This window comes from Lactuca saligna, chromosome 9, assembly GCF_052625555.1.
Source record: "Lactuca saligna cultivar CGN05327 chromosome 9, ASM5262555v1, whole genome shotgun sequence".
In the NCBI taxonomy this organism is placed as follows: Eukaryota; Viridiplantae; Streptophyta; class Magnoliopsida; order Asterales; family Asteraceae; genus Lactuca; species Lactuca saligna.
This window is the reverse complement of record NC_136425.1, coordinates 20,344,974-20,366,568: the sequence shown is the minus strand read 5'-3', so window position 1 is coordinate 20,366,568 and position 21,595 is coordinate 20,344,974. Positions and strand designations below refer to the sequence as shown.

The window sequence follows — 21,595 nt, the reverse complement described above, 5'->3', positions numbered from 1 at the left end:
AAACGAGTGGAATCACAAGTGCTGTGATTTTTGAGTTTACTTAGCTTTAAGATCAAACTCATGGGATTAGATACAACATCAATGTGTACAATATTAAGGTGATGTGTCTACAAAAGCAACATGATATTGTACATATTGATGTTGTATCTTGTCCCATGAGTTCGATCTTAAAGCTAAGTAAACTCAAAAATCACAGCACTTGTGATTCCACTCGTTTGTAGACTTGTCTAGAATCCATGATACGATAAATCATTTGATTGCAAATGTAAATGTAGTCATGAAATGTGTCTGCTAAGTCAAGATTCCCCTAATAAATATTCAAGTGCATTACAAAGTTGTACATGTATGAATAATGTCCTTTCGTAGGTTATGTTTTAAAGAGAAGCAAGAATGAATCTCATAAAGTCATTAATATCACTAAGAGATGATGTGAGATTTGTTGTAAATGAGTAAAGGGAAAATGAACCAGGAGGGTAACCAACTGTTGCGTTTGTTCTCATTTGGTCTATTTCCTTTTTTTTTTGTACTCAATATACCATCGAACTTGTTATTTGTGTTCACCATAACCCTTTGACCGGCTATCACAGGTCAAAAGCCGGTCAAAAGGGCTATGGTAAACACCAACAACAAGTTCGATGGTATATTGAATACAAAAAAAAAAAAAAAAGGGACCAAATGAGTACAAACACAAAAGTTAATTACTCTCAAGAGTTATTTTTCCGATAAATACAATGACTACTTGACTAGATAAAACTAAGGAAGCAATTCGAAAAATATGATTTTTATATCATAATTTGTTTGAATAATAAATATATATTCAATACCTAAATGGCTATATATATATATATATATATATATATATATATATATATATATATATATATATATATATATATATATATATATATATATATATATATATATATATATATATATATATATATATATATATATATATATATATATATATATATATGTATGTCACTAATGTTGCTAGTGACTAGTGAGAGAAGGGAACGGTGAGTTTGTTTTTTTTAACCAACTCTGTAATTATCTCTCTGCCCTTGTAGGCTGTATATAATCACGTTGGCTAGTTCAAACCTCTTTCTCCATTGTTTAATTGTTTCAAAGCTCACTTTAATCCCATTTTCCGATAAATTTTCAAGGCGAGGTCCTCACTTTCTTCCCGATCTCTTTAGTTACGGTAAGGTCTTTAACATACAATACAACACGATATCCGCGTTTGTCTATGTTTTCCTTAGTGATTGAGCTAGTTTTTGGAATATAAATTTGTGGATTTTGTTCGCAATCAGAAAAGGAATGATGAGTTTCGTTTGCAATCGAAAAGAAGTAGTGGGTCTGATTTCGATCTGCTTAGATCTATGCATATCTATCGATTTGAACGAACTCCGAAATTTTCTTGTGTTATAGGTTTGCGAGGGAAGGAGGAAAGACTAATGGCTAATAGAGTAGATAATGAGTACGATTATTTATTCAAGATCGTGTTGATAGGGGACTCGGGTGTCGGAAAATCCAATATTCTGTCGAGGTTTACGAGGAACGAATTCTGTTTGGAGTCCAAATCAACAATTGGAGTTGAGTTTGCTACTAGAACTCTTCAGGTCTGAATTTCCTTCTTTTTCCTGCTGATTTCTCTTTGAACCTAATCCGATGAACAGTTTCTCTTAATATATCGTCTAATTAGTAATTACTCCTGTTTGATAAAATCCAATCGAAAGTCCATTAAATTTAGCGTACCAAGTGTTTGATAGAATGCCTACGAAAACAGGTTGATGGAAAGACAGTGAAGGCACAAATTTGGGACACAGCAGGGCAAGAAAGGTACAGAGCGATAACCAGTGCATACTACAGAGGTGCAGTTGGGGCTCTTCTGGTGTACGACATAACCAAGAGCCAAACCTTCGATAACATTCAGAGATGGTTGCGTGAATTAAGAGACCACGCAGATTCCAACATTGTGATCATGATGGCTGGAAACAAGTCTGATCTGAATCATCTCAGAGCAGTGGCTGAACAAGATGGCCAATCCCTCGCTGAAAAAGAAGGGCTTTCATTTCTTGAAACATCAGCACTTGAAGCACATAATGTTGAGAAAGCGTTTCAAACTGTTTTGACAGATATATATCATATCGTTAGCAAGAAAGCATTAGCAGCTCAAGAAGCATCAGGTCCTACTGCTTTACCTGGTCAAGGAACCACCATTAATGTCGCTGATTCATCTGGGAATAATACAAAGAGAGGTTGCTGTTCAACTTGAGTTGAAACATATTTGATGAGGTAAAGCTAAAGATTTCTTTTTTTGTTTTCTTTTTGTAATCAAGAAACAACACCTTCTTTTGACCTTGTAGAATACTATCTTACTTGAGAACAATTCTTGTGAAAATTCGATATATGGTTTAGTATCTTGGATTCCGTTGTCGACTCGTTTCTGTGATTTGTGATTTGACCCCGTTCTTTTGAATCTATGATCATTTTGGCTGTTGATTGAATGAGAAATTTGAAATAGGGACCAAATGTGGATTGTCTTGATAGTTTAGGGATTATTTTGTGATTTTAAAATAGAATATGACTATTGGGTTCCAGGTAATAAAGCATGAAATCCTTTCAACACCGCCCCACGCACGCTGGGGCCTCTTGCTATCGTCAACATTACAATAAAGAAGAAAATAACATATTACAATGTAACCCTCATAGTTTGTGAGCTTGTGCCATACAACCCCCATATTTTGCTGTGAATGTTTAATTCTAACTTCTATGTTTTGTGTCTGTGTTTGGTATTATCCTCATGCTTGCAACGTCACACAAATGTTTTAAGACACTACAAAAGTTTTAAATTATGTAAAAATTTTAAATTATGTTATGAATTGCGTTACGGTTTAGTGCGATGCAAACGATCACTATTTTATTTTTTGTGTCTTTAAATTTCTAATTGTTTATTTTTACTTATGGTTTAGGAAACTAGAAGCCATACAACTTTAGAACACAAACCTATCTAGATAAAAAAAATTAACCCTCCCATGTGGAATAATCGAAATCTCATCTTTAAATTAAGATTTCCGACCATCAATAAACTGTTTCCATATTCAACGCTTATGATGACCGAGAAAATGATTAATTTCCAAAAATGCGAAACATTGAAATTATAGAATGTGTCTTCTTTCGCGGTCATTTTAAACTATTACAAGAAATAAGATATGTTTATAATAAGGAATCCCTTAAAATATTGTGACAATGATTCATCTATCAAACAACATTCATTTGTCTTTATTTGTTTATTTTGCCTTGGAACTAACCATTGTTAACTCATATTTGTTAAGTAAAAATAAAACATGTGTAGTGTTCACTTTCTGGTTTGTAAATTTGTTAAACCACAAACTGCATGGTGTGGGTTAACAAATTTGCAAACCACAAACAACCTTACCAAGGTTTTAGAATGTGTTATGTGGTGTGATTTGTGTGATGCGGACGATTTGTGCAGTTTAATGAACAATCTTAAAAGAAACTATCATTTCACATAGTGGAATTCGATCTTGAAGATGGGGCTAAACTAGGTATGAAACTCCGTAAGACATTTTCATTGGCTAATTAAGCTTTATAACTTTTTACACCATAAACCTAATCATGTGCTATATGGTGACAATTCCTCGATTTGCTTTGGTATCGTATTTTAAGACATGTGGTATATATGTTTTCAGATGAACGCATACATATTCATCAATGGGGCAACATATTTAAATGGTCATGTATCATAGTCAGTTAAACAAATAGAGCGACACATTAAAAAAAACATTGCACTATTTTAGGACATGTGATGCATTTGTTTTTGGATGAGCGCACACATATTCATCAATGGGGCAACATATTTAAATGGTTTTTTTTTAAAAATGCACTATAAAGATGTTTAAGTTATAAAAAAATATAGTTTCCATTAGATGTTCACCTTGAAGTTTTATGTAATAGTTGCATGGCTTTTTTTTGTCTTCAATTTGAAAGAAATATATCACAAATGGGTAAGAAAAGACACACTTATGAAATGATATGTTTTCTTTGCTAAATAAAACAAATGAAAATTATCCCAAACTTTTGAAACCATTGCAAATATAAAATAAAAGGCTTGGTCTTGACTCAAATTCATTAGAAACAACATAGTTCCTAGTCTATACATATAAAACTATCAAGATGTTACAATGTTTCATTTCAATTGAAGGTTATGAACATTTGAAATTAACATATATTTTTGCATAATTCCTATTCCCTAATTATTTTTAAATCAATTAACCAGCTATTCAATATTTTATGTATGAATTCAAACATATGATAAACTAACAAATTATGGTAAACTAATAAATTACAGTCAAGAGTGAAAAAAATTATATCCCTATACTTTTGTAAGTCTTTTATCTCAATGGTACAAATTAAGTCTATGATTCCTAGATTCTACAAGTATTTTTGAGTTTGTTTTTAGATAAGAAAATCAAATAAAAAAAACTGCACCAAAATAAGGACTATGATGATGTTTTTGAAACATGATGTGGTATATCTAACATTCATAAACCATGAGGGGAGTATTTTGTAAATATCCCAAAAAACAAGTGGGAAACAAATAACCCACCATCAATTTTTTGGGCATATCAAAACCCTAGATTTCAAATTTTTATTTGGATTAACAAAATCAGAAAGATAAAATACCAGCACAAAAGTTTTGATTGGGAAATGAGGGCAGAAATTTGAAACCACACAAGCGCTACGGATTTATCGTTCTCGAAGAATTTTGATCATCGAGTTCGGCATCTCCGCCCAATCAGAGTTGCAGCCCCTCCTCTTCTCCTCCCTCCTCCGTCAGCTCGCCAATTTTTTATCTGCTATTAAATTTTTGTTAATATTTTTCTGTAACCCTACTTGTCCATGCGCATACATCATGTGTATGATTAAAAATTCCGAGGAACAAAAACAATGTACTAACAATAAGTAGTTGAAAATCGCCGAAGCAATTTCGGTTTCTTCTGGTTTGTTTTTGTTTTACGATCTAGGGTTTCTGGGTGTTTTTGAGAACCCAGGTTTCGGAGAAATTTCGAGGGAGGTAGAAGTATTTAGAGATCAATGGCTCAAAATGGTCAGGGAATAGACCCTGCCGTACTCGATGATATAATCAATCGGCTATTGGAGTTCCGGCTAGCGAGAACCGTCCGGCAGGTTCAGCTTTCGGAAGCGGAGATCCGTCAACTATGTGCCGCTGCTCGAGAAATCTTTCTTCAACAGCCTAATCTTCTAGAGCTCGAAGCTCCCATTAAGATCTGCGGTAAGACAAACGATAATCTGATTCCCTTGATGTATTCAAATTTCAAATACTGTTGGTTTTGTAGCGATTTTTCATTATCTTGTTCCATTGCATATTTGTTGTTTGTGGTGAGGAATGAGGATCTTATCTGATTTTTATTCTGATTGTATGGTGTAGAATCCATATTTAACTGTTTGATCTCTGTGAAAACAGGTGACATTCATGGACAATACGGTGATCTGTTAAGGCTGTTTGAATATGGAGGGTTTCCTCCAGATGCAAATTACTTGTTTCTAGGGGACTATGTGGATCGTGGGAAGCAGAGTCTTGAAACCATATGCCTTTTACTCGCCTACAAAATCAAATTCCCTGAAAACTTCTTCCTTTTAAGAGGAAACCATGAATGTGCTTCCATCAACAGGATCTATGGCTTCTATGACGAATGTAAACGCCGATTCAATGTTAGACTTTGGAAAACTTTTACTGATTGTTTCAATTGTCTTCCTGTTGCTGCTCTTATAGATGACAAAATACTATGCATGCATGGTGGTCTTTCTCCTGATCTTACAAACTTAGATCAAATAAGAAACTTACCTCGCCCCACTGATGTTCCAGACACCGGTTTGCTTTGTGATTTACTCTGGTCAGATCCTAATCGTGACATTAAAGGTTGGGGAATGAATGATAGGGGAGTTTCTTATACTTTTGGTCCTGATAAAGTTGCAGAGTTCTTAATGCAGCATGATATGGACCTTGTTTGTCGTGCTCATCAGGTTTTATTCACATTCACATTACATTTATTGATATTCATGTGTATATCTATATGTTTTTTTTTGAGGGTAGGTATGTATGTAATTGACTAATTGGAATGTTGGTTTTTGTCATTTTTGCAGGTTGTAGAAGATGGGTATGAATTCTTTGCTGATAGACAGCTTGTTACTATATTCTCTGCTCCAAATTATTGTGGTGAATTTGATAATGCTGGTGCTATGATGAGTGTTGATGAGAGCTTAATGTGTTCTTTCCAAATCTTGAAGCCAGCTGATAGAAAACCTAGATTTTTATAATTCGGTGACTTGAATCCTGCTGTATTGGTGACCTGGTAAGTATCAATTTATTTTCTTGGACTTGTTGCCTATGTGTGAAATAGTGAATTGACATAATTGTCCTCTGGTTGTTTGTGAATTGAAGATGGATGACAGCAGGAGTGGTGGTGTTGTGGTTTTCTGTGAAGAACATGTTGGAAAGACCTTTTGTTGAAGTTTTTTCTGCTTTTAAGGTAAGGGGTAGTTCCAGGATGACCACAAAATGCTGCTACTTTTTTTTTTTTTTTTTTTTATATTTTTTTTCTTCCTATTTAAAACACTATTAATGGAGTCTATGGTTTTAAACTGTTGACATAGCAATTTATAATGAGACTGCAACTACATTTGGGTTTGTAAATTGCAATGATTGACACTGTATTACTACTATTACTATTACTACTACTAATTGTTGTTAGACACCAAAGAATTGTGAATTAATCCAAATATAAAATCTTTGGAGTTAGGTCTTTAAAAATGGATGTAATTGGGTTTTTTTTAGAAATGGCCTAAACTTGGTCTTTTTGCCAACATGTCTTTATGATGTGGGTAACATCTACTTTAAACTCATTTCATTCTTATTCATAAAACACCAAGTACTTGAACTATCATTTAAGGGTGTAAAAATTGTTAATTCGTTGAATTTAAAAAAATTAAATATGACCAATATCATAAGAAAGTTCGTAAATATCACTAATATCGTAACAAAATAGTTTAATATGATTAATACAACATTAATCATATTAATCATTTCTCAAATAGTTTCTGTTAAGATAAAACTTTTTCAAAGTGTTAAAATTCATTTGTTTTGTTATTGTTTTGTTCATTTTGTAGACATGGATTAAAGGTTAGACGTCTTTTAGTTGGTGAGATAACGCCTAGAGATTAATAAGAGATTAATCGAAAATTTTACAACATTGTTTATTCCATGTTTTTGGCCTTTTGATTTGGTACCAATACTACTTTAGTGATGTTTGATGTATGCTTGAGACATCCTTTGTGGTTTTCTAGCTTTGAAACATTTTTATTTATTTAATGTTTGAAAATGTATGAGATTTTCGTTGTAATATTTTTATGAAAATATGATTTCCAAAACCATAAATGATTTTTCAAATTTGACTAAAAACAAAAGATGTTACGGTTTGTATCTTCAAAACATTAGTATAAGTGAACTATGTTTAATAGTTATTCCTAGGAATAAAATTTAGATGCTTAAACGTTGATCGGTGAGGAGTCGTGATAATTTGTCCGTAAAAAGAAAAATGATTTATGTGAGTGCTATAGCGGTGCTACCACCATAATTGCTTGTAAGTCATTGTTAGGCTACCTGACAAAAAGAAAAATGATTTTTGGGATAAATGTAATTTTTTTTTAAATAAGTCTAAACCAAAATCTTGAATTTCTTTTGTGGGTTGACTTAATTAGAAACCGACCATTTGTTCTTCGTTTGGTATATTGTGGAGTTTTGTTTCTCAATATGGTAACAAGCTAACAAGCCTAGTAGTTTGGATTGGGTTGATTTATGAACATTAATCCATTGAGTATGACTTATGAACTTATCAATTATCATTGGAGAATCGGGAGTAGTGTAGAGTAGAAAAAAAATTATCATTTTAGTAGGCTTAAGTTATCATGTTAGTATGCTATAAGTCTTGACATTTATTATGTTAGTTGTTAAGAGATTTAGTTCTCATCACAATACTTATCAATTATGAATTATCAACTTATTTCTAATTTTTATGATGTTAATTCTCTCTCTCTCTCTCTCTCTCTCTCTATATATATATATATATATATATATATATATATATATATATATATATATATATATATATATATATATATATATATATATAACAAACTAATCTAATCCTAAATTTCCATGTATAACCTATCAAAGACCATTTGTATAATACTATAATATGTATATACTATATAATATAAAAAAACCGCTATATCATCTTGATTACCTCGATTTCAAATAGAAGTATATGATTGCTATTGGAATGTGACAACTGCATAATGATTACCTTATCTTCCCCAATGCAAGCCTATGTTGTGTTCCAAGCCCAACTTTGTATATAGATAGAGAACATGTAGTGACCTAGAAAATTAGATAATGTTTATGAAAACAACATATCTTTAAACATCATATTGAAAAAGGGGACAAATTAAAGAAGTTATTAAGGTTAAGCAGCTTTAGTTTAAAAAAAAAGGCCACCTCATTCTGTAGAAGAAAAACGTACAAAATATGGTAGGTCTTGTTGACCGAATTAGTATATAACGGATAAACTGTAAAAAAAAAATACAAAATATGATAGTTTCTATATAATTTACCAAAATTTTAAATAAGTTTTATAAAAATACTAGATATACTATATGACATGCAAACGTAACCAAGGGAATCAATGAAGTGGATTGTGAACCCACAAGTGTAGGTTTAATTCACTTCTTTTGTCCAAATTAATATTATTTTTTTCAGTAGATTATTCATTGTCAAAATATATGTTTTTTGGTGGGATTTCAAAACTTATTATTTTTTATAAGACTGATATACAACACATAATTATCTTTTAATTGAATTCAATAAATCATTATATTTTTCTCTACTTTCTCATTACACTATTAAATTACATTTCAATATGATACAATAGCAGACTTGATAGACAATGATAAAATTATGTCATTTTGATTATGACAGTTGTAATTCTCGTGCTTATTGCTATGCATTATTAACATATGTAACCCACATGGTCAACAATTGTAACAATTTGATGTATAAGTAAAAAAAAAAAAATTGAATCTATATGATTTATGTGTGTATATAATATTAGGCGAAAACTTAATAATTAAAGCTAAAACAAATATTAAAATAAAATATTAATTAGGATAAGTAGTCTTGATCAAAGTTGTAGTAGTCGTGATAAGAATTTCGAGGGTATAAACGCCTAAGTCTAACTTTGTATTAAGAAGTTATAATCATTTGAAGTTTCGCGTTCAACCCAATATGACAAAGTACGTTGTAAAGAGTGAATCGAAGATAGGTTGCTTATTAGCTTAATTCATCTAAACAAAAGTCGTAATGATCGTAAAATTGAGAGCGTACATATATAGAACATACAAATCTGACTTTATATGAGGAAATTTTGATTTTTCGAAGTTTAGCCAACTGTATTAGCACAAAAATCGAATTTTAGATTTGTTAATATTTAGCTGAAACAATCTAAACAAGAGTCGAATATCTTGTTAATAGGAGTTCATCGATATAAAGACAATCAAGAACTGATGTTGTATGAAAACAATATGAATTTTTAACGGAGATTAGCAGTCTAAACTTTGTAAAATAATAAATAAAAAATAAAGCGAGAATTATCCGACGGAGTCTAAATGAAAGTTGTAGATCTCGTTGATAACTGTGCATGGATATAAATAACGTCAAAAACAAAGTTCGTATGAAGAAAATACAAACTTTTGAAAATCTGAAAAAAGTTCGTACAGGCGGGGTGAATGGCGTGCAGGGTCTTCTAGAAGGGACAACGCAGGTCCAACTAACTTCTTCCACATGTTGCAAGCAGAATGGGCCACATCACCAGGCACGACACACTTTTTCAAATTCGATATATACGGGTTGTCATCCGTATATGCTCCTCACAAATCAAAACCTCAGCTCCTTTCTCGAGTTTCTTTTGATTATGGCCCAATTTTTCTTAGTATTTAGGGTATTTCGGCGAAGCCCTAAGGTCCTTGACTCCTTGGGTACCCGACATTAGTAGCTCTCGAGTCAAGTTCTCCTAGTGCAATTTCCGTACTTTTGTTAGGAAACTCTCTGTAAGTTAAGCTATACTCATATTACTTTTGGTGTAAATTATATTATATTCATAGTCGTTATTATGAATCTATAAATAAAATTTATCAGTGATTCCAAGTCATTATACTGATTGATCTATTTACTGGAATACCAAAAATACCCTCAAAGTCACACTTGGTCAACCATGGTCAAAGTCCAAGTCAACAGTCAAGGTCAACAGTCTATGTTGAACCCCAACTCGGTGAGTGCATCTAGCAACTCGACGAGTGCCTTCAGAGTCCAGAAAACCGAGACAAACCCTAGCCAACTCAACGAGTTGTCTCATCAACTCGTCGAGTTCATTCAATATCCAGTAGACGGGAAAACCCGATCCAACTCGTCGAGTTGCCAGAGCAACTCGTCGAGCTTTTCCCTCTGTTTGCACATTCGGATGATATGTCGATTACAGGGATTCTAGGGCTTAGACCTAAGATCTTAAGGTGTCTAGAAGGATAAAGTTTCCAACTTTATCCTTTGGAACCACTCTGAATGCTCTAAATCCCTTAACAAAGGTTGGAAAGCTTAAAAGCTTAGCTATATGGTTCAAGATTCTAGGGATCTGGAATCCCTCCTTTCCAGAAGAGGTTCTAATCCTCAAAACGTTCCAAAGATGGAGACTGTATGGACATCCATGTCCAATGCATCTCTTGAAGTCAAAATGGCCAAAAAGGGAAAATATACCCTAAAACCATGCATGGCATCCATGCTTGACCAAAAGCTAGATCTAGCCCACTATGGGGCCATTTTGCCCTGGAGATTCATAAAGTTGTAGACTTTATGAACCACATGCATGCAATCAACAAGAATGATAGGAATTGAAGAGTAAACTCAAGATGTAGCCATACTCAAAGATAAAGATTGAATCTTGAATGCTTACAATAGTCCACAAGATGGTCAAGCTCAAGAGTGAGGGCTTTGTTTGTTGGATCTTCTCCTTCTTCTCACTATCTTCTTCTTCTTAAGCTCAAAAAGTAACTCTAGCTCACAATATGAGAAAAATGGAGATTAGGGTTTAGCACAGATATTCTTAGGGTTTGGAGGCTGATTGATGGTCAGCCTCAAGGTTTTAAGGAGATTATATATGGTGCAAACCCTAAAAATTAGGGTTTCCTTTTACAGCGCCTAATCGTTGTGTTGGGTCTACTAACTCGTTGAGTAGGTCCTAAATTCCGTGTCCCACTAGTGATCTCTATTCGACGAGTTGGAGCTCCCAACTCATCGAGTTCTAGTCTAAAGCCCTAAAATCTTGAAAGGAGAATTGCTACCTGAAATGAGCGTTACATGAGAGAACTTGAATATTGACAAACTAGTCGTCTAGCAGAGTATTGATGGCGAACACATACTATTCTAGACAGTCCAGTGAAATGCTGGCAGATTCGCAACCTGTAGGTGTTAATGAACTATCTATTCATTTGATGTACTTTATCCCCCATCGTTGCCTTATTGACATATAATGTTATACGAATCCACGAAACAATATTGTCTACCCGTTGTTGATGATGATTCTTAGGATAGGTCCCATGAGATCAATATTTAGGATCAGTAAGTGAGAATAATGAGAATAGGTAATCGGGTGAATTATTTGATGTGAATTATATAATTAAAAAACTTAATTATTGTGGGTTGAAAACCCTATGTACATACTAGGCCTCCAGGTCCGATCTATTCAGTTTCTTTGTATCATAGGTAACAGGACGAAGAGATAGGGTTGATGAGTGGTTTGAGGAGTTGTTAGGCCATAGTTTAATAAACTGATGTAAAGCCTGTTAAAAAAAGTTTATGCTTATCTATATGTGTTGACGATGACATCTCAAAGTTTTTATATAGAGAAAAATGTTTCTTTGGAAATATTCAAATATTATGTTTTGAGAACAAATTCCACAAATTTATGAATACTCTGTTTTAAAACAAACATAAATAAAAAATGTTTCCTAACCGTAAAATTGAGTATGTTGCAACATGCGACACCACGTAGAATTCAATAGTAGTTTATCTAATTGATAACAACATCTTAAGAACCTAAAAAATAGTTTAGTGGTCTATTTGATAAAATTAAAAGATGAGTAAATTATTGACATGGTCCCTATTGTTTGGTCAAAATTACACGTTTGTTGTTTATTTTATGACGTTAACCTTTTTTCACAAATGAAGAAGAAATTGCATTTTTTCTCTTATTTATTATGACAAAGAATCAAATCAGCACTATATTTTTTTTTCTTTTTTTTTTTCAAGTGACACAGTGGTTTCCATGTTGAAACATTGTCATGTAACATAATCAACCAGATAAACAAGTTACTTTTCAATTTTTTTTTTCACATGAATAAAACATAAATGAAAGTGGTAAAAAAGTTGCAGGAGAAGTTCAAGTACTTAAAAGTCTTAAATGGAACAAACTTGAGATTTGTTTACTATTTATTTAGTAACAAGAAGTAATAACCTTCGAAAGCGAACCAAATCAAACAAAATTAGAATCTGTGACTAAGAGTGAGATATTACTAAATTTGTCTATAGTTATATACAATGATTTCGTATTTCAAATCCCAATACATACCAACGAATTCTATCATCCTTGTAACACTCGAACAACACCCCTCGAATAATGGCCATATTTCATGCCAAAGAGGCTTGGGAAATACATGTGTGATCTCACTCTCCTAATTGTCATCACAACTTTATCTATTCTAATTGCAAGACAACTGTACAACAAATTCTTTTCAGATACCAATAAGAAAATATACTATTTTGAAAATCTTAAAAATCTATTTATATTGTAAAATCAAAGAGTTTTTACATATATTGGAACCATAAAAAGTAAAGAAATATAATAATAAATAAAACATCGCATTTACTCTAAGCATTAGACTCCAGTGAATCATTTTTTTCTTTTTTTATCAACCATCATTATTTTTTCAATTTACGAGGCATCATAAAAATGGAAACCTGAAAACATTCTACATGTTTTTGTGTTCGTATTTACTAATCTATGTACTGTTACATGGACCAATTAAAGTGTACATGATTTATATTCAAAATAGTGTATGTCACACATTTGATTTAATTAGTATACACATAAATTATAAAGCATGCATTCTTTTATACGATTATTAAAACAGATGTTGGAAAACCAAGCTTTCAGAAGATCAAACTTCATATGCATAGTAGTAAAAGATGGTCAAACCTCTTCAAGAAATGAAGGATTTATAACGCCAACTTCTATGCATGTATATATCACGTGCATGGTCATGTGACAATGTTTTGACATATGAGGGCAAATGTTTTTCCTATATAAAGGTTCATTATCCCACTTGATATATCATAAGGCATAAGGTTTAGCAATGAAACTAACAAAATCAGAGTTTGTGCTCTTGGTCACATTGGTGACAATATGGACCACCACTCCTGTGGTGGTAGGTGGTGGAAGAATGCCAAATCAATACAGTGGCTATAACCCATCACCACCATCCCAACCACCTCCGACATTTCAGAGTCCACCACTTTCTTATGCAAGTCCACCACCTACTCAAAGCTATCAACCACCTCTATCATCTCAAAATCCACCTCCCTCACAACAAAATCCACCACCATCTCAAGGCATTCAACCACCTCCATCATCAAAAAGTCCACCATCTTATGCAACTCCCCCACCATCTCGAGGCCATCAACCACCTTCAACATCTCAAAGTCCACCGTCTTCTCAAGGATATCAACCACCCTCATCTCAAATTCCACCACCATCATCTCAAGGTAATCAACCACCACCATTTCAAGGCCATCATCCACCTCCAATATCTCAACCACCACCTTCTCAAGGTTATCAACCATCCCCTTCGTCTCAAAGCCCACCACCACCATCATCTCATGGTTGCCAACCATCTCCACCGTCTCAAAGTCCACCGCCAACTCATGGATATCAACCACCACCATCTCAAGGCCATCAACCCCCTCCATCGTCTCAAAGTCCACCACCATCTCAAGGTCATCAACCACCTCCAACATCTCATAGTCCTCCACCTTCTCAAGGCTATCGATCACCACCATCGCAAGGTCATCGACCACCACCATCTCAAGGACATCAACCACCTCCATCATCATATAGTCCACCCCCTTCTCAAGGTTATCAGCCACCTCCATCTCAAAATCCACCATCTCCATCATACCATAGTCCACCTCCACCATCTCATAGCCATCAACCACCTCCGACATCTCAGGTTCCACCACCTTCTCAAGGATGTCAACCACCCCCGTCTCAATGCCCACCACCATTTGAAGCTGGTCAACCACCTTCATCACAAAGTCCACCTTCACCATATCAAAGTCCATCAACTAATCAAGGTCATCAATCACCTCCATATCAAAAACCACCACCATCACAAGGCCATCAATCACCTCCACCATCTCTTAGTCCACCTCCTTCTCAAGGTTATCAACCACCTTCATCTCAAATTCCACCTCCATCGTCACAAAGCCCACCACCTTCCCAAGGATATCAATCACCGCCATCTCAAAACAATCAACCACCTCCATCATCTCAAAGTCCACCACCACCTCAAGGTTATCAAACACCTCCACCATCTCAAAGTTGTCCACCTTCTCAAGGCTATCAACCACCCTCATCTCAAAGTCCACCACCACCTCAAGACTATCAACCACCCTCATCTCAAAGTCCACCGTCATCTCAAGGCCATCAACCACCTCCATCATCACTAAGTCCACCTTCTCAAGGTTATCAACCACCTCCAACATTTCAAAACCCACCACCTTCTCAAGGTTATCAACCACCACCATCGTCTCAAACTCCACCACCATCTCAAGACCATCAACCACCTCCAACACCTCAGAATCCACCACCATTGTATGCAAGCCCACCACCTTCTCATGACTTTCAACAACCTCCACGATCAAAATGTCCACCATCATCTCACCACCATCATCAACCACCCTCCCATAAAAAAACGCCACCAGTAAGATCATATCCACCACCACAATCACAAGGTCAATCTCCACCCTCATATGGTTTTCCATCCCCTCCACCACCATCTCCTATACCAAGTCCACCAGCCTCACCTTACTATTATCAGCCGCCATCTAGTCCATACCATAAAACTATTATGGTTTCAAAATATTAGTACTAATATATTTAAGTATATATGTCACTTCTCTTTGCTTGAGGTCAATGACTAATGTGTCTTGTGTTTTGTTTTGACCTTTCATATATTTTCTAATAATAATTTTCATCTACAAAGATTTGTAATAGATATGCATGTGAGTGATATATATATATATATATATATATATATATATACACACACACACACACACTTATCGTTAGTAATAACATTTACACTAATCCAAATTATGCATAAATGAACTTTAGCATAACAAATAGCCAAATATATAAACCTTTTGGCTCCGGTTTGCAAATTAAAATAAAGAAATAAATAAACACCACATTCTTGTAAAATATACAGTTTCTTGACACGATTAATTTATAATGAAATTAGATTATCACGAAGAAATAAATTCTCAACATGAAATAAGAAATTACCCCTTTTGGCTCCGGTTTTACTGCACTGCCACAGAACCATCTCGCTTCATTTTCAGCAAATTAGTCTCGATTTTCCTCAACACTGGTTTATATCTGCAAATTACCAACCAAAAAAATGAAAAAATGTATGACCAAAAGCAATTTGAATTTAAAAAATAAAAAATGAAGGCATACGTTCGGGTGAGACCATTGTAGGCTTGCATGAGTTGCTGGAGTTTAGCAGAGAGGTGTAGGACCTCAGCAGAGAGTGTCTCTCCCCTGCTCTGTTCTTTAGCAAGTTGACCCTGAATCCATAATTACTTTTTGACTTAATGCAAAAAGAACGACTTAATATAGAAAGAAAGTCAGTGAAATTTATGAGAGATTGAATCACTCACTAACCTTTAGGGAAACCATCTCATTCCCACCTTCTTTGGATTCTGATATAATATTCTCGTGATGATTTGCAGTTGGTTTATTATTAGTAACTTGTTCGTTCCTTAATCTATCTATCATCATACGAAGTTCCTCATTTTGTTTTAAACAATCTGTAACCTGTGCATATGAATTATAATCTTATGATCATTTGCAATGGGTGTATTTATATTGTTGAAATAGATTAAAAAAAACACTTACTTGGTTTTCCCATTGTACTACTACATTTGTTGATTCTTGATAAGCTGAAGATAGGTTAGAATTCTCCTCGAAAAGTTTTTCTATTTCACAAGATTGTGAATCGATCTGGTGATGAAATAATAATTGAAGCTATTATTTATGTCAAGATGTTTGACAATAACAAATTATAGTGAAATAGTTTTACCTCAAATAGTAGCTTCTGTCTGCTGTTTTCCAACCTCTCAATAGCTACTGCCATATCATGCAATTGCTTCTCAAGTCTCTCTTTGTCTTCCTACAATCCATAAAGATAATAAAATATATAATAATATAATAGGAAATAATAATACAAATTTCCTGGTTGATACATTTGCTATGTTTTTCATTTATTAGCATCATTTGCTTTCCCTTACCAATATGAATTGGATCTCTTTTCCTGAAACTCCTGCATTGCATGAGAAAGCAACAAAATGAGGAGTTTTACAGACATTAAGAAAGGATTATAGAGATCAGTAATTAACAGTATTTCATTCCATCTTATCTATCATAAGTTTAACAATTTATTATGTATTTAAGGTTGATCAAGTGAAATAAGGAGCAGAAAATGTACTTCAATTTATTAGCACCTGAGATCTTGTTGGACATGGCTGAAAGTTTTTCTTCCAAATCCCTCTTTTCAGAAATGATGGCAGATATTCGATGTTTCTCCTCTGCTAACTGTTGTTGCTCTTGTCGTCTCAAAATTCCTTCTTGGCGCCTCAACATTGATTCTTGCTATTTATAACCAACTTTAGTAAGCTAAAAACTGTTTTTATTAAAAGAACCTCTAAAAGTAATTAAATTCACTTTTCATAAATCATTCAAACCTCTAACTGGATCTTCAACTCAGCAAGCTCCTTCTCAATAGCTTGCATCTGATCTTGTGAGCCTCCCATTGAGATATCAGCACCAACATTTCCATTGATGGTTTGTCTTTGTAGGGAGTTTAACTCTGCTCTTAATGCAGCTGCATCTTCCTCAGCCTGTTCAAGAGTTTATAAGAATATATATAAATGCAGTTGACTTTTCCACCACAATAAAATATGATACATATTGCTTAATACTCTGTATTGTTCTTCTTCTGCTTCCTTTAGACGCTTCTTGAGTGATCGAACTTGTGCTGAGAAATCTTCCTACACTAAAACATCAGTGTTTGGTAGTATTAGTATATACGTTGTCAGTGTGAAACTTTATCAAATACAATGTAGAAAAATCTTTTGATCATTTGTACCCGTGCAACAACTGCTGCATCTTTTTCCATTGCAACATCCTTTAGAGCTTTTCTCAATGATGGCACAGTATTTTGTTCCTGTAATCCAAATTCCAATAGCTTTTGCTTATAGAAATTCAAACAAGCAAAAGAATAACTGCAATGATCATGATCAAACAAAAGAGCACATACCAGAGCATTCACTCGCTTAACAAGCATGTCATTTTCAATTTCTCTAGAATGAAGCTGAAACACCAATATGACCATAAAGAACAAGGAATCACATCAAGCATGAAGCAAAGAGATGGGGATTGGAGGTAATAACAGAAATAGCATAGGAAAAACTATAAAACCTGTGAGCTCAAGTTTTTATTCTCTTTGTCGAATTTGACATTCCTTTTCTGCAAATCTTGTAACTGTGATACCAATCCACTAATATCATACTGCAACATTCTCAACAAAACACACAATTCGGAATTAATATTTAACTGACATATCGTTAGTCTCTCCAAAACCGCAATGTAAACATATTATCACAAATTACATTATTGCGATGACGAATACATGAAGCAATTTTTATCAGCATCTGATGAAAATTTATCGAGATGACACAATCGAATTAGTAAATACGAACCTCTGAAATTCCAGTACTACTAGATGATTTCGAAATCCCTGCAGCCGATGATTGAATAAAACATAAAGAGAATTCAATGAATATGACCACGAAAATCAACGTAACCTACACACATTGATCGAATTAAAAGTTACCTTTAGGGCTTGGAGGCTTCGTGATATCAGGTCCGGACGATGTTTTGCTTAATTTCTGAGCCGCTCTCTTTTGACGAATTTCTTCCAACTAGAATGAACAAATTTATCATCAATTGATCCAAAAAAGAACAAACCATTGCTCACACAAAAAAAAAAATTAAATTAACTTGAAAATTTGTTTGCAATACAAAAAAATTCAAAATTCAAACCGTTCGACGACCAAGAGATGCATGATGAGACGCCATTGCAGGGAGCGGGAGAGCGATTGAGATGGTTAGGCTATCAACAGTTTTCGCATGCCGTCGACAAAATGGGGGGAAGTTACGGAAACTTTTGTTTAATGAAGAAACAATTTAATATTAATATAATTTAAAAAATAAAAGTAATCAAAAGTGTCTGGGTGGTGTAGTCGGTTATCACGCTAGTCTCACACACTAGAGGTCCACGGTTCGAACCCGGGCTCAGACATATTTTTAGAAATATTTTTCTAAAACTAAACATTTATAATAAGATTCAATCAATGAATATTTTAAAGACACCTTATAAGGTGTTACTTACATTTTGCAACTAGTTAATTCAACTTTTACAACTACTCATCTTACATGACATCACAAAAATATCCATCCTTTAAAAATTACAATATTTTGGCTTGCTACCACTTATTACACTTTCTCCTTTCGTTTGCAAGATGTTCAGAACAATTAAACTTAACTTAAATTTTAAAAAAAGAATAATAAAAAAGGTAGAAGAATCATGTTTTATGTTTTATGTCAATAACTTTGCTTTAGGAAAGAAGTTCCATGTATAATGTATTGAAAGGTTATTCTATTTACACTATCGTCTGATTCTGTTTGCACTCCCAACTTGATTGTATTTGAATATATAAATCTCCTTTCCTTTATAAAAGTGAATTGATTTAAAGGTTTATAAGATAGGTTAACACCATTTATTTAAGATCATCTCAGCTAAATTGTTTATTTTATTAATATATGGGGCTACACATCCACTTGCACAGATATGTTTGAAATGAATCCACAACGACATAATAATAGGTATCAGATTTCCAGCTATCAATGCTACTTTGCTGCAACACTTATCACAATTAAACTTGTTGGTTTTTCTGATTATGTTCTACAACTTAAAAAATTGAAGTTATATAACTTCACGACCAACTAACCATCTTATAGATGTTTCTTAATATGTACAAATTATAACCCATAACTTCTAATTTTGTATACAATTGGCATCCACAATTTTCGAAAAATAATCCAACATTTTTTAACAACTCAAATTCACTGAGAATGGTATGAAGTGGCTAAGTGTATAAATCATTTAATTGAAAGAAAAAACAACCAATTGTGATGTCGAGTTACATGTCAATAATTGATTAAGTGTATGTATATTATAAAAATAATAACCAAAATTGTAAAAATATTTATTTAGGTTGGAAAACAGCTAGGCGGAGGGATAAGAATTTTAATTTACCCCGTACTAGCTATTCTGTTTACACTCTTGTTCAGTTGTTTGATTGATTCGAATTCGAATATATGCAAATCTTTTTCTCAAACAAAGTGATTAGATATTTAGATTAATTAAAGGTTGATGCGATAGGAAAACAGGTTTATTTAGGTTTCTATAAGATCATCTAAGATATTAAAACATATGAAACCGGTCTATCTAACAAATTAATTACTCTCGTCATCTTTTAGGGTACGTTGTGCAAGAGTTCTTGTGTATCACTATAACAAGCACATCCATGGGGGTTGATCTACTACCAATACAAAAGCCTAGATGGGGAGAGCTTGATGAAGAGGATGATGAAAAAGATTATTACTCCACATTGCTTCCCAAACAGGTGATCGGACCTGACGAGCACGGCGTAAAGAAGGTGGTCGAGTATAAGTTCAACAACGACGGGAACAAGGTTAAGATAACCACCACAACACGTGTTCGTAAGCTCGCCACCTCTCATCTCAGTAAGAGCGCCGCGGAGAGGCGTTCATGGTTGAAGTTCGGCGACGCTGTTCATGAGGATGTCGGCGCCCGGCTAACAATGGTTTCTACAGAAGAAATCATCTTTGAGCGTCCTAAAGCTCCAGGTGCACGCTCGGTTTATCTATATAGATTGTTTCTGGTTTTCTTTAATTAAGATTGCAATAATTTCATTCTTATCCAAAGGTCAAGAAGACACGAATGCATCTGGGGATCCATTAACTCGCGGAGCTGTTCTGATAGTATGTAGGAGTTGTGGTAAGAAAGGTGATCACTGGACCTCGAAGTGCCCCTACAAGGCTGAGAATCTGAACCACCCTTCGGTTTTATCAGTCACTGATGATAGTGAGAAAGGAGATGTATATGTCCCACCCATAAAGCGAGGTGGTGCTGATATGAGGCGGAGGAATGATGAGAACTCCGTTCGAGTAAATAACCTGTCGGAGGACACCCGAGAACCTGACTTGCAGGAGCTGTTCCGGCCGTTTGGTAGCGTTTCACGTGTTTATGTGGCAATGGATCAAAAGACTCAGATGAGTCGAGGTTTCGGGTTTGTTAATTTCGTGAGGAGGGAAGATGGTGAGAAAGCTATTGGTAAACTTAATGGGTATGGTTATGATAATCTCATCTTGGCTGTTGAATGGGCTGCGCCTAGGCCAAAATAACCGCAAATTAGTCTTTTGTATTGATGAAGTGCTTTTGAGTGTTGATCTGTTTATGAACAAGAACAACCTAATATGAGATTATGAAATTTTTACTTATCAATAGAAGGAAAAAAAATAAATGAATATAGTGAAATTAACTATACTAACTATATCTTTAATTGTTTTTTGTAAAGTGATATTCTTTTTGCAAACTAAACACATAGTTTAGAAGTATTTTCTATGGGTAACTCACATGGTTAACCTGACTCGTAAGTGTACCTCCCCCATATTATATATATATATATATATATATATATATATATATATATATATATATATATATATATATATATATATATATATATATATATATATATATATATATATATATATACACACACCATGTCAAAGATGGAGATACCAAAAGTTCTTGTGAGACCTTGAACTCATGGAGTGTTGATCCCATATAGGGGATACTTGTTAAAATAGTTGGGCCAGGGGCATGCCGGCATGGGTTGAGGTGGGGATATCAGGGTCTGTTAATATATTTATATATATTTTTATATATTAATTAT

The 21,595-nt window shown here is 34.0% G+C and overlaps 4 protein-coding genes and 1 non-coding gene across 5 annotated transcripts; 4 read left to right on the top strand and 1 right to left on the bottom strand.

Moving 5' to 3' along the window:
• The first annotated feature begins 1,071 nt into the window (after positions 1-1,071).
• On the top strand, positions 1,072-2,423 carry LOC145014981 (ras-related protein Rab2BV). The gene is made up of 3 exons (XM_078973428.1): positions 1,072-1,204; positions 1,432-1,622; positions 1,790-2,423. Exons 2-3 carry the CDS (start codon positions 1,458-1,460, stop codon positions 2,276-2,278), a joined length of 654 nt encoding a protein of 217 aa, XP_078829554.1. The 5' UTR covers positions 1,072-1,204; positions 1,432-1,457; the 3' UTR covers positions 2,279-2,423.
• Positions 2,424-4,658: 2,235 nt separating this feature from the next.
• LOC145015156 (serine/threonine-protein phosphatase PP1 isozyme 2-like) lies at positions 4,659-6,771 on the top strand. The gene is made up of 4 exons (XM_078973602.1): positions 4,659-5,320; positions 5,513-6,072; positions 6,193-6,401; positions 6,491-6,771. Exons 1-3 carry the CDS (start codon positions 5,122-5,124, stop codon positions 6,364-6,366), a joined length of 933 nt encoding a protein of 310 aa, XP_078829728.1. The 5' UTR covers positions 4,659-5,121; the 3' UTR covers positions 6,367-6,401; positions 6,491-6,771.
• An 8,870-nt stretch (positions 6,772-15,641) lies between these two features.
• Positions 15,642-18,695, bottom strand: LOC145017392 (uncharacterized). Its single transcript, XM_078975432.1, has 15 exons — positions 18,594-18,695; positions 18,385-18,472; positions 18,251-18,288; positions 17,970-18,059; positions 17,809-17,862; positions 17,638-17,715; positions 17,471-17,539; positions 17,234-17,389; positions 16,994-17,141; positions 16,781-16,812; positions 16,573-16,662; positions 16,389-16,493; positions 16,155-16,307; positions 15,948-16,057; positions 15,642-15,866 (listed from the first exon to the last, which is right to left on the bottom strand). The coding sequence occupies exons 1-15, from the start codon at positions 18,627-18,629 to the stop codon at positions 15,791-15,793; spliced, it is 1,323 nt and encodes a 440-aa protein (XP_078831558.1). The 5' UTR covers positions 18,630-18,695; the 3' UTR covers positions 15,642-15,790.
• Positions 18,696-18,778: 83 nt separating this feature from the next.
• TRNAV-CAC (transfer RNA valine (anticodon CAC)) lies at positions 18,779-18,852 on the top strand. Its single transcript has one exon. It is a non-coding gene; the product is annotated as a tRNA-Val (tRNA).
• Positions 18,853-20,021: 1,169 nt separating this feature from the next.
• LOC145018654 (uncharacterized) lies at positions 20,022-21,217 on the top strand. The gene is made up of 2 exons (XM_078976526.1): positions 20,022-20,483; positions 20,563-21,217. Exons 1-2 carry the CDS (start codon positions 20,141-20,143, stop codon positions 21,039-21,041), a joined length of 822 nt encoding a protein of 273 aa, XP_078832652.1. The 5' UTR covers positions 20,022-20,140; the 3' UTR covers positions 21,042-21,217.
• The last annotated feature ends 378 nt before the right edge of the window (positions 21,218-21,595 follow it).

Excerpts from the sequence above, each read along its gene's own strand:
- LOC145015156 (XM_078973602.1), top strand. The coding sequence starts at position 5,122 with ATGGCTCAAAATGGTCAGGGAATAGACCCTGCCGTACTCGATGATATA. Across the intron at positions 5,321-5,512 it reads AGCTCCCATTAAGATCTGCG|GTGACATTCATGGACAATAC; the intron begins GTAAGACAAACG and ends CTGTGAAAACAG. Across the intron at positions 6,073-6,192 it reads TTGTTTGTCGTGCTCATCAG|GTTGTAGAAGATGGGTATGA; the intron begins GTTTTATTCACA and ends TCATTTTTGCAG.
- LOC145018654 (XM_078976526.1), top strand. The coding sequence starts at position 20,141 with ATGGGGGTTGATCTACTACCAATACAAAAGCCTAGATGGGGAGAGCTT. Across the intron at positions 20,484-20,562 it reads TGAGCGTCCTAAAGCTCCAG|GTCAAGAAGACACGAATGCA; the intron begins GTGCACGCTCGG and ends TCTTATCCAAAG.
- LOC145014981 (XM_078973428.1), top strand. The coding sequence starts at position 1,458 with ATGGCTAATAGAGTAGATAATGAGTACGATTATTTATTCAAGATCGTG. Across the intron at positions 1,623-1,789 it reads TTGCTACTAGAACTCTTCAG|GTTGATGGAAAGACAGTGAA; the intron begins GTCTGAATTTCC and ends CTACGAAAACAG.
- LOC145017392 (XM_078975432.1), bottom strand. The coding sequence starts at position 18,629 with ATGGCGTCTCATCATGCATCTCTTGGTCGTCGAACG. Across the intron at positions 18,473-18,593 it reads CATCTCTTGGTCGTCGAACG|TTGGAAGAAATTCGTCAAAA; the intron begins GTTTGAATTTTG and ends TGTTCATTCTAG. Across the intron at positions 15,867-15,947 it reads TACAATGGTCTCACCCGAAC|ATATAAACCAGTGTTGAGGA; the intron begins GTATGCCTTCAT and ends GGTAATTTGCAG.